At 37.8% G+C, this 13,008-nt stretch overlaps 2 protein-coding genes and 1 long non-coding RNA gene across 3 annotated transcripts; 1 reads left to right on the top strand and 2 right to left on the bottom strand.

Moving 5' to 3' along the window:
* Positions 1-6: 6 nt before the first annotated feature.
* On the bottom strand, positions 7-4,263 carry LOC130494697 (uncharacterized; the record flags this gene model as incomplete). The annotated part of the gene is given in 10 exon segments (XM_057000794.1): positions 7-545; positions 677-1,208; positions 1,287-1,401; positions 1,475-1,550; positions 1,842-1,932; positions 2,011-2,114; positions 2,221-2,309; positions 2,428-3,395; positions 3,508-3,591; positions 3,960-4,263. Coding segments are annotated over 10 exon segments (2,817 nt in total). The 3' UTR covers positions 7-61.
* A 375-nt stretch (positions 4,264-4,638) lies between these two features.
* LOC108838611 (cleavage and polyadenylation specificity factor subunit 2) lies at positions 4,639-9,349 on the bottom strand. The gene is made up of 17 exons (XM_057000795.1): positions 9,070-9,349; positions 8,809-8,977; positions 8,626-8,722; positions 8,369-8,495; positions 8,135-8,253; positions 7,944-8,038; positions 7,709-7,860; positions 7,562-7,619; positions 7,322-7,429; positions 6,990-7,233; positions 6,465-6,649; positions 5,939-6,031; positions 5,714-5,812; positions 5,491-5,622; positions 5,342-5,386; positions 5,012-5,257; positions 4,639-4,887 (listed from the first exon to the last, which is right to left on the bottom strand). Exons 1-17 carry the CDS (start codon positions 9,216-9,218, stop codon positions 4,786-4,788), a joined length of 2,220 nt encoding a protein of 739 aa, XP_056856775.1. The 5' UTR covers positions 9,219-9,349; the 3' UTR covers positions 4,639-4,785.
* Positions 9,350-11,336: 1,987 nt separating this feature from the next.
* LOC130506163 (uncharacterized) lies at positions 11,337-12,914 on the top strand. Its single transcript, XR_008941914.1, has 3 exons — positions 11,337-12,543; positions 12,637-12,775; positions 12,855-12,914. It is a non-coding gene; the product is annotated as an uncharacterized LOC130506163 (long non-coding RNA).
* The last annotated feature ends 94 nt before the right edge of the window (positions 12,915-13,008 follow it).

The raw sequence follows: 13,008 nt of genomic DNA, 5'->3' as shown, positions 1-13,008 counted from the left end.
TTATTCTCTTTTTTTATTTTATTTTAAGGAAACCAAAAAAAAAGCAAGTTCAATAACTCGCTTAGGTCTTGAACCTCTGAGTGATCTTCCCAACGCCATCTCTACACTCCTCAGCCATTCTCTTCACCTTGTCGCCTACCTGAACCGTCCCTTTCTCAACCTCCTTTGCTGCTCCTTTCGCACTAACAATGGCTGCCTCTCTCATTTCACCCGCTCGCTTCCCCAAGTTCTCTGCGTATTCCTTCAAGACCACAATCCATAAACGTATCTTCTCCATCACCATGGAGATCACTTCCCGGGATTTTCCAACCACTGATTCCGCCATCTCCTTCAGCTTATCCATAAGGGTTTGGGCTCTCTCCTCGGTTCCTTCAATGGAAGATTGCTCTACGGTGTTTAGCAATACGCTTTGTTCTGCCTCTACATTCTCTTGAAGGTCTTTGTCAACAATAACTCTTAGTCCGTTTGTTTCCCATCGCTTTCTAGCCTCTTCTAAGGCTCTAGCTTGCTCGCTAGCTCTCTTTCCTTCCTCCTCGGCCCATGATCTGAACAAATAAAATACGAGGATTCAGACACAGATCAAAACTCTTACACTCATTGGGTTGATATCATAATGTAGATAGATTCTTTAAGACATTATAAATATATTGTATAGCTCTGGCTGTAGAAAGAGAACCTGGCCATGGAGAGAGCCTTACGCTCTACTTCCAATTCATATTGCAACTTCGAAATCCGCTGGCTCTCTTCTTCAGCTTCTTTTCGAAGATTGGAAACTTTTTCCTTCTCAAAAGATATCTCCGCCTTGTTGCTCATCAAGTCCTCCAGCTTCTCTTCAGCTTCACGTCTTAGCCTTGAGAGCACCTCCATTTCTGAGTCAACTGCAGCTCGTTCTTTCACCAACACCAGATTCTCTTCCTCTCTCTTCTCCCTCAACTGCTCCAACTCCAGTTTCACCTGTTCCGCCATTTTCTCGACTGCTTCAATCTTTTCTCGTTCCATGGAAAGCTCTTTCTCGAAGCTGGCATTCACATCCTTCTCGACCTCTGCAACCAGGGCGTTATGTGCAGACACGGCCTTTTCAGCCATTGATTCTGCTTCTATGCGTGCCAGTTCTTCAGTGACTATTTCAGAAGCCTCACCATTGGAAAGAGCAATGGCAGCTTGAGCTTTAGTGACGGGTTTATGAGGCTGAAACAATCTTGTACAACCTAAAAGGGGTGTGTGCATTATACAATAAGGTCATGATTGTGCTAGAAGACATATCTAGATGTGAAATCTGCGCATACCAAATGCAAGGGCAGCGATTCCTTGTTCTCCGGTAGATAAATCTGCAATAATGGCGGGCCATGCATCTGGGTTTATCCTATCGATGTCAATAAAGCCTGACTGTTCATACAGCACCTGCATGATGAAGTGAAAAGATGATTATCTGCATGATTATGAGAAGTGAATAAATCCAAGCTTGATATGCAACCTTTTTATCAGCTTCTGGAAGTTGTCGTTTCTCCAAGGCCATTTTCCAGCTGATAAGATCCTGGCGTGAAAGAAGGCTGCGTCGGACAAGAAGCAAGCTTAACTTGTAGAAATAAGCTAATATATGAATTGCAAATGTGATGTGAAAGCACATAGTACCATAATATTCGCAAAAACAGAAAGAACAATGATTTTATGCGTTCTGTTTCATAAGAATACTCAAGACATAGCACTCACATCTCAAAGAAAAATTAAGGTAACCATATCAGTTCACGAATATTTATCTGTTACTGTCAATGCGGTATGCAAATGCAGAATTTCATTTTAAACAAGCAGGATGAGATTCCGTTTTCCAGTGACATAAATACCTTTCAGGGGAAAACAAGAAGGTGCCTTCGACATCGTTAAGCAAATCACGGTTAGAAAGCTTGCTTGTGATAAGTCCAGCTTCTGCCAAACCTGAAAGGAGTATACAGAAGTTAGCTTCACAGGTTATCTTCGTTTTGGGAAGAGTTAAAATTCAGAGTCCAGTTTTACCTTGAATGGATGAAAAATCAGGGTCTTCAGGAGTAATATCATCGAAAGCAAGCTCTGTAACATTCTCTATATACATTGCAGGATACACTTTTGAGGTCGTGTTTCTGCAGAGAGTTGAAGAACACACACAAACGTATGAAATTCACTTTTCAACACCAAAAATGAACACTCTAATCCCACCAGATTAACAAACAATATAATAAAATATACCTTGATAATGCACTGCTAGCAGAAACCAGCCACCTGGCATATTCTCTGCGAGTACATAGATCGCTGGGTTGGATGTCAGTTTCAATGACCTGGAAAAAGGAGAAATGATTCATACGCTGCAAATTTTACAAGTGCCAGAACGAAGCCAATCTCTACACCATCAAACAACATAGCGAGAGTATGTACAACATAAAAAAGATATATTACCTTCAGAACTTGCAGAGCAGCAAATGCTTGACTCTGGACCTGATCTGCAGCGGCGGGGACAAGAATCTTTCCAGGATTTACTTGAAAAGAAATAGAAGGTGCAGGAATTCCTGCTGTAGAAAATGCACTTCCACCACTCGGTGTTTCCAGAAGTTGTCCGTTGTCGGTAAGTTCGTCTTGACTATTCATGTTAAGATATGTTGATTCTGACACAAGAGTTTCTGAAGATTCAACTTCTTTCGCTGTATCTATGTCCGAGATTGATGACATAATTCCCGCAGGCAAGTCCTCAGGTGTTCCATTTACCTCAGGAAGATCCTCAGTCACAGTCGAGAATGCTGACCCCGTGGCATTTAGTGGCACAGTGTGAGGATCCGAAGTCAAATCTGATTGTGAAGCAACAGAAACGCCAACAACTACAGTCCCGGTGGATGTATAAGCATCGCTGTCAGGTAAAGAAGACATGGAATCTTCTTTCTCGCTGTCGACTTGTGTTTCTAAATCAGACACATTGGTCGGTTCAGTGTCTGGAAGGCTATCAGGTTCTTCTGGATTTTCCGCTCCAGTAATATCACTCTTTTGGGAATCTATAGCCTCAGGGGATGAAACTAACAGAGAATTAGATTCAGAAATTATATTCTCACTCTCTGGCGTGTCAGGATCAGACTGAACATGAAGCTTCAACTCTACTTCAGGCGTAGTTTCGGAAGTGATATTTTCAGTGGCATCAGTTCCATCAGATACGATACCATCAAACGACGAATCCTCAGTCCCCAATATGTTATCTTCACCAGACGCTTCATCACCTTGCTGAACTACATCATTGTTTTCTATACTCTCAACCTCGCCCTGAAGATTGTTTTCCTCACTGTTAGCTACCTTTGCTTCATCACTAGGAGTTTCATCAGATGATATAAGCACGCTTTCATGCTGAGAAGAAGTCAACGGCTGCATTTCCGGTTTGAGTCCTGCGCTCAAAATTCAATTGCCCCATATACATCAATAAAACAAATTCTGAAAGAGCTTTGGAAGACAATAAATTTAATTTGATTAACAAAAGAGAGAAGGATTGCAACTTACTGGAAGTATTACGCTTAAAAGATGCAACTGTGTAGCTAATAGCAGCAACAAAAACGAGTCCAACAACTCCAGCCCCAACTACACCTGAAAGAAAACTACTTGCAGATTGTTATTAGTCCACCAGAAAGTAGCGGCAAACTTACACAGTTACAACTAGGCACATAAATCAAAAATGCACAAGAGTTTTCAACCATGCTTTTTATCTTTAACAAGCAATGTACTATTAGAGTATGCAAACAGGTTAGACAGGCTCTGATACTGAAGAGATTAAAAAGAGTAATTTTCAAACTCCATAAGAAGACAACATTAGTGTGCAAACTCGTGGCTCCTGGAGTTACACAATGGAACCATTAGTACGATTAAAACTATACACTCATTGAAGAAGCAATTAGGAAACTCCGAATCTTCGAAACAAAATAAGCAAAACAACTCTCATCGGATTCGGCGTGTACCTTCAATCAAATTCTTCTTCTTAGCTCTGGAAGACTTGTTGCCGTTACCGTTACCGGAATCCGCCCACCCAGCCAAACCATCCGCCGGCGGATTTGACGAATCCGATCCAGTCCACGCCTCCACTTCCGGCTTCTGCGAAACGCAACAGACTACTTTCCCACCAAGCCGCGAGGGGCGTAAGTAGACGGCGCTGGATTTACGGCGAACGCCGGAGCTCAGAGCGAGACGGAGCTGGAGGGAGGTGGGAGTCCACGTGGCGGTCGCGGAAGCCATGGTTGGTTGGTGGTAAGAGAGGATAAGAAAAAAAGAATCACGAGAGAATCGGTAAGAAGCAGAAGAAATGAAGAGATTCAAATAAAAGGATTGGATTAAATTAATTATTTTAGGGTTTTAGAAATTAGAAGAATATTATGTTTGGTGGTGGTGCTTTGTCTTCGTCACTGAAAAAAAGAGAGAGAGTGTTGTTGGAGTGATCGCCCTCACACAAAACACACACGCACCACCACCTAACCAGCTAATTAAAAATTTTTTTTTTTACTTTTTAATCTGTCCCATGTTTACCGCGTTCGAAATTTTTAAATAATGCATGCCATGTCAGAGCACACTTGGGATATGTCAGCAGAGCACAGCCTCTTTGTTTTTGTTTTAAAGTTTCTGTTTTTCTAAAAAATACTGAAGTAGTTGTCAAAGGACAAGGCTCTCGACTATGTAAAGATTACACTTGAGTCATTCAAAACAAAAAAAGATTACACTGAAGTAGTTGCAAGTGTTGGAAACAACAGAAGAAGATGAAGAAAAGCTGCATCTTCTCTCCTAGTTACACCATCAGAGGAGGTAAAACTGAGAATAGAGATAGTCCCTTATTTTATAATAATCTTCACACAACGGTCCTTCTATCAGGATTTGCTGTGGCCCCGATGCTCCCCCCTGAAGAATAAAACCACCGGTTATAAAAGTATTTACTTTACATATGCCATTGAGTGGGGTTAATATACGGCTTAGAATACATTAGCATCAAGTATTATTACACATTAGCATCAAGTATTATTACCTTCTGACCAGTTGGACCGACCTTCCTCAGAGTGACATATTCACCGCATCGTAAAGCTCCTCCACCTGCAAACTCTACCTGAACTCCTTTGCTTGACAGAAACTGCTTGAAGTCTTGCATTTTCAGATCACCCACTAGTACTGGTTTGTGAGGCGCAGCTGCACTCCCCATTGGCTGTAGACACCTCATCTCGCTCCCTGTCTTCCCTACTTCTGAATCCACCCATGCTACTTCTGAATCTCCCAGCTGCTCATTTCACCACAATCAAATTGTTTCATGATTGGCCGACATTAAATGAGAACCGAAACAAGAAAAGAAAAAAAAGGGTACCTTCTTGAAGATCACATTGCTCATCAGCTTTTCAGAGAGTTGGACCTGATGTTATACGGAGGAGGAAACTCATACAGGTTAGTTTTACTACATACAACTCAAAACCCCATGTGTGAAGAGGATCTTCCTAGTTTCGGGGTTTATTTTACCTTATAAGCACATAGATCAGAAGTCACATCCACGGTTTCCTCTATTTTCGGAGCGTACACGTGTGGACAGATGCTGTTCAAGCTGTGTTGCTTCAAATGCTCCGTAGCCTCTGCTGTTGCGTGCACCAGAACCTTACACGTGATATTGGATTAACATCAGCTCAAGTGATTGACTACTATACATATAAAGAGACAAAGGGAAAAAGGAACCGCGCTAACGTACAAGTTTCAGAGGAGAAACATGTGCAATCGTTGACTTGATTGAACGGCCATCTGAACGACCTTCGTAGTCCATTTTAACAAGTGAACAACTAACAGTCACCTGTGCAAAAAAAAAAAAAAAGCATAAGAACAAACCAAATCATTTATCAAGGAAACTTGACAGCAGCAATATCTTTATCAGTGGATAGAGAGAGCTCTTATGAAGTTTGTATTGGAGTCTACTTACAATGAGCTCATTGGATATGACTTTCGAAGGTCTAGTATCTAGCATGAGACTAGCAGTTGCCTCATCAAGCCTTCCATCCACATCACCTCCTGCCTGAAATGGGATTTTATATCTTAAATCTATAGCAACATCAGAGTTTATATACCTAAGGTGGTTTAGAGATAACATTTTGGAGATAATGATGTACATTTACAGAATCCAAACCAAGTACAGCATAGAAATCCTAGCTCGCAACCAATCAATTGTCAAAAAGAAAACAAAGAGCAAATTGTTGAACCAATGCACTGAATTGAAGGATTGTTCTCAAGCCAAATCAAGAGCCTAAGCAACTTAATGGTTTAAAAAAAAAAGGGGTTTCAGTGCATATCATGGAGATTTCATATGTATAAATACACAGAAAGTCCTGTTAAAGAACCAATATGCAAACAAGATCATGGAAATTAAAAGGGGTCTAGTTGGTCGCTAATAAGAAAAAAAAAAGAGCTAAATAAGAACAAAACAGAGACCAAAATTAGAGGGAACGTACATGCATTGCTCCTCGGTCCATGTCCTCATCCTTGATCACATAGTCATCTGGATTAATGACCTCCCCATACTCGTCCCAGTCAGCTGTGTTATCATAGAATGGAAACATTGGAGCAGCGCTGCTGGATGGGGGAACAAATCCATCTATCAATATATCTTTATATGCAGGCCCGTGAGACCCAACAACTGCATATTTGGTCAGAAATGTGAAAGGTCAGCTGCAGAGCACTACGTAATGGCAAGAAGACCCATCAGCAAGACAGCAGGGAGTCTAACCGAAAATGAAACATACTGTGGGACTGAAAACTAACACAGATGTTAAACAGATGTAACATGAGACTTCTAAATATAGCTTCTACGTCACTCCAAAGTAACCACAAGATTGCCTCCTAAGGGCAGCTAACCAATTCATATACAAGGAGTACCATATGGACTTTCCAATCTAAGTTGAAGTTTACATTTAAAAAGAAGAAGTTATAAATAATCAAGGCTGCTAGAATTTTTCACAGTTTAAGACAAACATTACCATCGTGAGTAGTCTTGGTATCTACGACCATAGGTTCACTAGAATTTTCATCAGGTCCGTGGGAAGCTTTCGTTTCCTCCTCTTTGACGAGGCTAGCTCGCAGGGCTTCCTCTCTCTTCAATCTGTTTTGCTCCTCTTCATATGCAATCAACTCTTCACCGGCCAAAGGAACCCTCTTAGACATGGTGACTTTAACAAATTTGGGAGGTGGGGCTGACTGAAGCATTCGAGCTAAAGTGCCAAACTGCAAATAGAAACACATGACAACAAAATTAAGCAATTAACAATTCCAGAGAACACGGTGATATATCTCACCTGAGAAACAAAATTACCTGGCCTGTTTCAGTAAAGAGAACTAAATTTCTGGGATCGTTGGCCCATTCCACGAATATGTCTCGAGCAAATCCAGCTTCAAGACTAGCCATGGACGCAAGAACAACCTATATAAGCAGTTACAAAGATATTAATAAGAATAATATAATTCTACTATCACCTGAGAAGAAAGAACACAGAATATCCAGTCACCAAGTTCTATATACGAACAAACATGCGTGAGTTACTTATAAACCAACCTTTGGACCAGGTGGAGCATTATCCAGATCAGTCTTGTTTATCAAGAGAGTGACATGCCTGAAAGTGTTTGAGTTACATTTAAAGTCTTCCGTTAGTGTATGCGAATGACAGCACATATAAGACACTTTTCAAAAAAAAAAAATTACCTCAATAGAAAGGCATTATCACGAGAAGTCTCAAAGGACTTTGAAATGGAGTCACTCATCCACTCGAGGAAGCTCTTAACATAGTCAATTGTGCTAGATGACACATATGTGAGAAAGTAAATGGGAAAGCTAAAAGCTCTCTGTGACCAATGCTGCAGGTTTGATCAATATTCAGTAACAAATAGCTGAAAGGATTAACTGAAAAAAAAAATACATTTAAAGCTGAACCTCCCACCTGTTCAAGTATCAAGAGAAGCTCCAGGACTCGACCCGCAGTGTCTACTGGCAATAAAACATTTCCCCCAACTTCCAAATGTTTTGAAATGGTATCTGAATTATAAATGTGGACATGCGCACGTGATTAGAACGGGGTTTTCCTTAATAACACAGAAGAGAGATATAGTACTTATTTAGCTAAAAGCCAACCTAAAAATTCAGTGTCCCGGTGATGGCTTTGCGTTTGATTGGTATAAAGCGCATTGTATGCATCGGTGATCAGAACAGCAGGTCGAACAAAAGACTGTAAAACAGTTCCGTTTAAATGCCTGAATAAAGATGTACAAGCTCAGTATCACGATCATGCATTTTTATTATTTAGTTCTGAACAAAAATAAATAAAAATCGAACTCCACATCAGATGGAAAGCTGAAAAAAGCGTACCTTTCTTTCCGATGATTGTAGTCAACAGCATACACAACCTCCTCCCCATCCTTTGTTATCTTCCAAATGCTACCTCCCAGCATATGTCCAGCAACATGAGGAGCAATTACAATACCCTCTCCCTTTCCTAATAGGACAAAGATAAAAACTTTAGAGGCCTCCTAATAAACTCATGCCCCGATATTTGAGACATAGATAATGCAGATGAAACTGGGTTTGCTATAAAAAGACTAGCGAAATTACTGAAACTGCATTACCAGAAAGATGGTAGTTCTGAGAGAAAGTCAATCTGATGACATTCTGGAAAGCTGAATCAATGTCATCCAGCGTAAACAGATCAAAGTCGGAGACTTGCTGCAAAACAGCAAAAGATCATCGTATAAGCACAACATGAAAACGACACAATGCGGAACAGTTAGCAAACATAAAAAAAAAATCACCTTTCTGGATAGATACTGATCATACATTGTGAGGAGACCTAATCTGTGAACCGGCTCAGTGGCGTAAACGGGAGCAGAGAGTCCAAGCTGCTTCATGGCATAAGGAAGAGCACCGAGGTGAAGCGTATCCGGGTGAGAAAGCAAAACCGCATCTATGGTAGAAGCAACCCTGAAAATAAAAAACAAATCCGTCACATAAGCTCAATCAATCCTATATTGAATCAAAAACAAGGAGGAGGGAGTATATAAGGGGAGAGAAACCTGGAGAGAGGTTCGAGGAGAGAAGGGTCAAAGAGGTCGTTCCAACCACAGTCGAGGAGGAAGTTGAAGCCATCGATGGAGACTAAGTAGGAGAGTGGATTCTCGTTGTACACTCCGCACAGTGGAGAAACCTGCACCGACGTACCCATTCTTCGCCGATGGTAAACCCACGCCGATGGTAAACCCTAATTTTTCTCCGATAGACCAAAGAGCCACCGTGGTCTGAGAGAGTGTGGTGTGGGGGTTCGTTCAATTTTCTTCTTTCAATCCGATTCAAATCGATCTGATGGTTCGGTTCGGTTAATATTTTTGCAGGCTCTAATCATCGTCCTTTGATCTGATCTGGTTAAGAAAATTTTTAAAGGCCCAAAATATGGTTGACTGGTATAGCTAGCCCATGATCCATATGTTTCAAGCTTCTTTTGTTTCAATGTTTCAAAACTCATCTCCTACCCCCACTCTATTTCCACTCTAAAATAGATTTACAATAAAAATACTTTAATGGTATTTCATTTCTCACTATATAATAAAGTAAAAAATAGGTTTACTCTAAATATAAAATAAACTTTTGTTTTGTTCATCACTCTATTTTCTACTCTAAAATAGAGTATCATTGGAATAAATTTAAACTATGTTATAGAATCATTCTATTTTAAAGTAGAAAATAAAACAAACCATCAAAGATGGTCTAAGGTGTAAATACAAACTGGGTTACATATACAGTTTGTTTGCAGATGCAATCCATGTGTTAATATATGATGGTGGTTGCGGTTTAAACGTTATTAGAAAAGTATTTATAACTAGTTAACTATCAAATATAACAGTGATTAAATAAAAAATTAACAATACTTTTATTTTATATAATTATAAAATTATTAAAATCATATTATTATAAAATAGTATTAATAAAATTAAACTATTAATTTTTAAAGAAAAAAATAGAAAATATTTTTATTTAAAATTTTATAATATAAAATAAAATATATTTATTTATTATTTCTATTGTTTTAAATTTAAATTTTGAAATTTTTTATATATTTATTTAGTTTTTAAAAAATATTTTACCTTCTTATAATTGCCCGTTTATATGCATAGCTTTTAAATTTAAAAAGTTTAAAGCAGTATGAAACCATTCATAATATTTTCTATGATTGTTACAAAAAATTGATATCAACCTCAGTCATATGCCCTAAAACTTTGTTTGCGGAGTCAGTAAACCATCCTAGTTCAATCAATCTGAACAGAAGAGGTCTGAGTTTTTATTTTCTTGCAATGTTGTTTTAAAATGGGAAAATTGCCAATAGAGAACAAAAAAACAAGGGTGTTGTCCCTTTGGTATAAATCCTTTTTTGTCCAATTTTTCTCCTTTTTACCCTTTGTATTTCTGAAAACTAATGAAATAAATACTTTTGTGAATCAAAAAAAAAAATTAAAATATAAAGAATTAATAAAACATCTATATACACATGCTGGTATTTTTATTTTTTTCAAAAAGTTGATAAATAAAAATTTGAAAATACGTTCTACTAAAGGTAGAATGTGCCTTCTACGGAAAATGGTATAGTAGAAAGCGATTTCTAAAATAAACACGTTCATCTACTATTTTTAGAAAGTACATTCTACTGTTTACTAATTTTCTAAGAAAGTGGAATGCGCATTCTACTAATCCTAAAGCTATCTACTTTTCGTCCGAAAGCATCTTCTACTTTTATTAAGTATTCTAAATTTCGCGGAATGTGTTTTCTAAAATGTACTCTTCCGTCTACTAAAAGTAGAAAGCGTGTTCTAGATTTTTGTCAATGTTCTAAACTTTTAGAAGGCACCTTCTACGGATAAGATACCTGTTTTTTGCGAAAATTAATGAAAAATTCAGTTAAGGAAATATTCTAAAAATCTCCTAAAAATATTCTAACTTCCTAAAACGTGTTATTTTCGATTTTACTTGTCAAAAACTTTTAAAAAATGATTATACCTTGTCTTCTTCATTAATCTATGGGTTTTCCATAGTTTTTCTTTTGATTTTTTTTCACAAACTCTTATTCTCTATGATACATATCTATACAACATGTGGTGTTTTGAAATTAGGTGCAATTTTTTGTAAAGTTTAATTTTTATTTTATAAAGTTTACAAATTTTATTTTTATTAAAGTTTTATTAAAAACATTTTTAAAAGTTTTATTTTTATTAAAAAGTTCGATAAAATTCAAAAGGTCACAAACATTTTAATTTTTTTATAAAATAAAACTTTGTAAATTGTTTTTGGGAGAATTGCTAAAACCAACCCAAAAGTTGATTGCAACCCTAAAAGTAGACCCCATATTCAATCAATTGCAAACCCAACTTAAAGGAGTGTTAAAACTACTATTTAGCCCTTGTGACCAAACAAAAAAACATAAAGTCATTTTACTGTTCTGTCCTTCGTAAGTCTACACATAACAAACATAGTCTACATATCCGTAGATGTCATACACGGTCTACATTGTCGACTTAATTTGTAGTCTACAATGTAATTTAATCTAGTTAATTACATTTAAAAATATATAAAATTATTTTTTATGAAATTATTAATTAATCATCAATGTAAATGTTAATATGAAGTTTATAAACTAAATTTGTATATAAGTGAACAGCTAAAAAAAATATATGTTGATTTGGTAACCATGTGAGACAATGTTTGTGGTTTAGTAACAAAGGTTACATAACATAACATGTTATATCTTTAGAGGTTAGATCTTTAGAGTTAGATTTTGATTGTTTTTTTTGTTTAATTAACATATTATTACTGAGTAGTTTAGATTTTGTAAATTTGATTTTTGATACAATAATTTCCTATCAAACTAACATATAGGGTTTGAGTTTCGTGGTTTAGGGTTTGGGTTTTGTGGTTTAGGGTTTTGTAGACTTACAATTCAGTCTACTGTAATAAGTGTACAAAAAGTCATTTTTTCTTCTATAAATTGAGTTTATGAATAAAAAAGTAAAATCACACATTATAACTATTAATAAATAAAGAAAAAAATTTAGTATTTCATATATAAATTTACTAAAACAACAAAATAAAATAGGAAATTAAAATATTGTAGACTGACAAAAAGGTAGACAAACAAAGAAGTCTACTCTCTACGATTTTAGCCAAACCGGAGTCAACCAATTTTAATTTTAACCAAATCTACTTCAAACCAAACATTTTTAACCTAACCAGAAAAGTTACCCAGCATATAAATACGATTTCCTAAGCTTTTTTCTATTAAGAAAACCCTAATCCTGCCGCCATCGATGAAGGCGATTTCCGGGGAGATTTCCGGCGAACCCTAACCACGCCGCTTCGCGAACCCTAACCACGCCGTTTCCGGCGCTCAACCTCCTCACCGTCTGTTCCGTCGGTCTGTATCTTCTCTCAACCTCGTCATCGGCTGCTCCGTCTGCTCCTGGGAGATTTCCGGCGAACCCTAACCAGGCAGCCGTTTCTCTCCGGTAAGTAAATCTCTTTTACTCTCTGGTTTAGTGTCTGTCCAGGTTTAAGGCTATAAAGTAACCACCTTTACCTCGTTTCGTTGAATATCTCAGGCGGCGATTCTCTACTCTTGTTGGCGAACGAACGGTGTCTCTGCCTCCAATCAGTCGCACGGCTTCTACTCTCGCTGTTTCATATCTCCGCCCCCAAACTAGTCACCATCCACTTCGTCAGTCCCATATCTTCTCTCTGGTAAGTTAAATATCTTCCATTTAGTGTCTGTGGGCGATTCTTGGTATAAAGTAACCACCTTTACTTCTTTTTGTTTTAGATTTTAGACGGTGACTTCTTCTCACGTTAGTGGCGTTTCATATCTCCGGCGAACGAAAGGTGATTCATCTCTGTTTCTAGTTAGTGTAGACTTCTTTTGACTCGTGTAGACTTCTTTTGACTCGTGTAGACTTCTTTTGACTCGTGTAGACTTC

Source organism: Raphanus sativus, unplaced genomic scaffold (assembly GCF_000801105.2).
Source record: "Raphanus sativus cultivar WK10039 unplaced genomic scaffold, ASM80110v3 Scaffold2952, whole genome shotgun sequence".
In the NCBI taxonomy this organism is placed as follows: Eukaryota; Viridiplantae; Streptophyta; class Magnoliopsida; order Brassicales; family Brassicaceae; genus Raphanus; species Raphanus sativus.
Note: the sequence above shows the minus strand (reverse complement) of the source record. Positions and strands in the feature narration are given on the sequence as shown.

Excerpts from the sequence above, each read along its gene's own strand:
- LOC108838611 (XM_057000795.1), bottom strand. The coding sequence starts at position 9,218 with ATGGGTACGTCGGTGCAGGTTTCTCCACTGTGCGGAGTGTACAACGAG. Across the intron at positions 6,650-6,989 it reads TACCAAGACTACTCACGATG|TTGTTGGGTCTCACGGGCCT; the intron begins GTAATGTTTGTC and ends CCAAATATGCAG. Across the intron at positions 5,623-5,713 it reads ATGTTTCTCCTCTGAAACTT|GTTCTGGTGCACGCAACAGC; the intron begins GTACGTTAGCGC and ends ATCACGTGTAAG.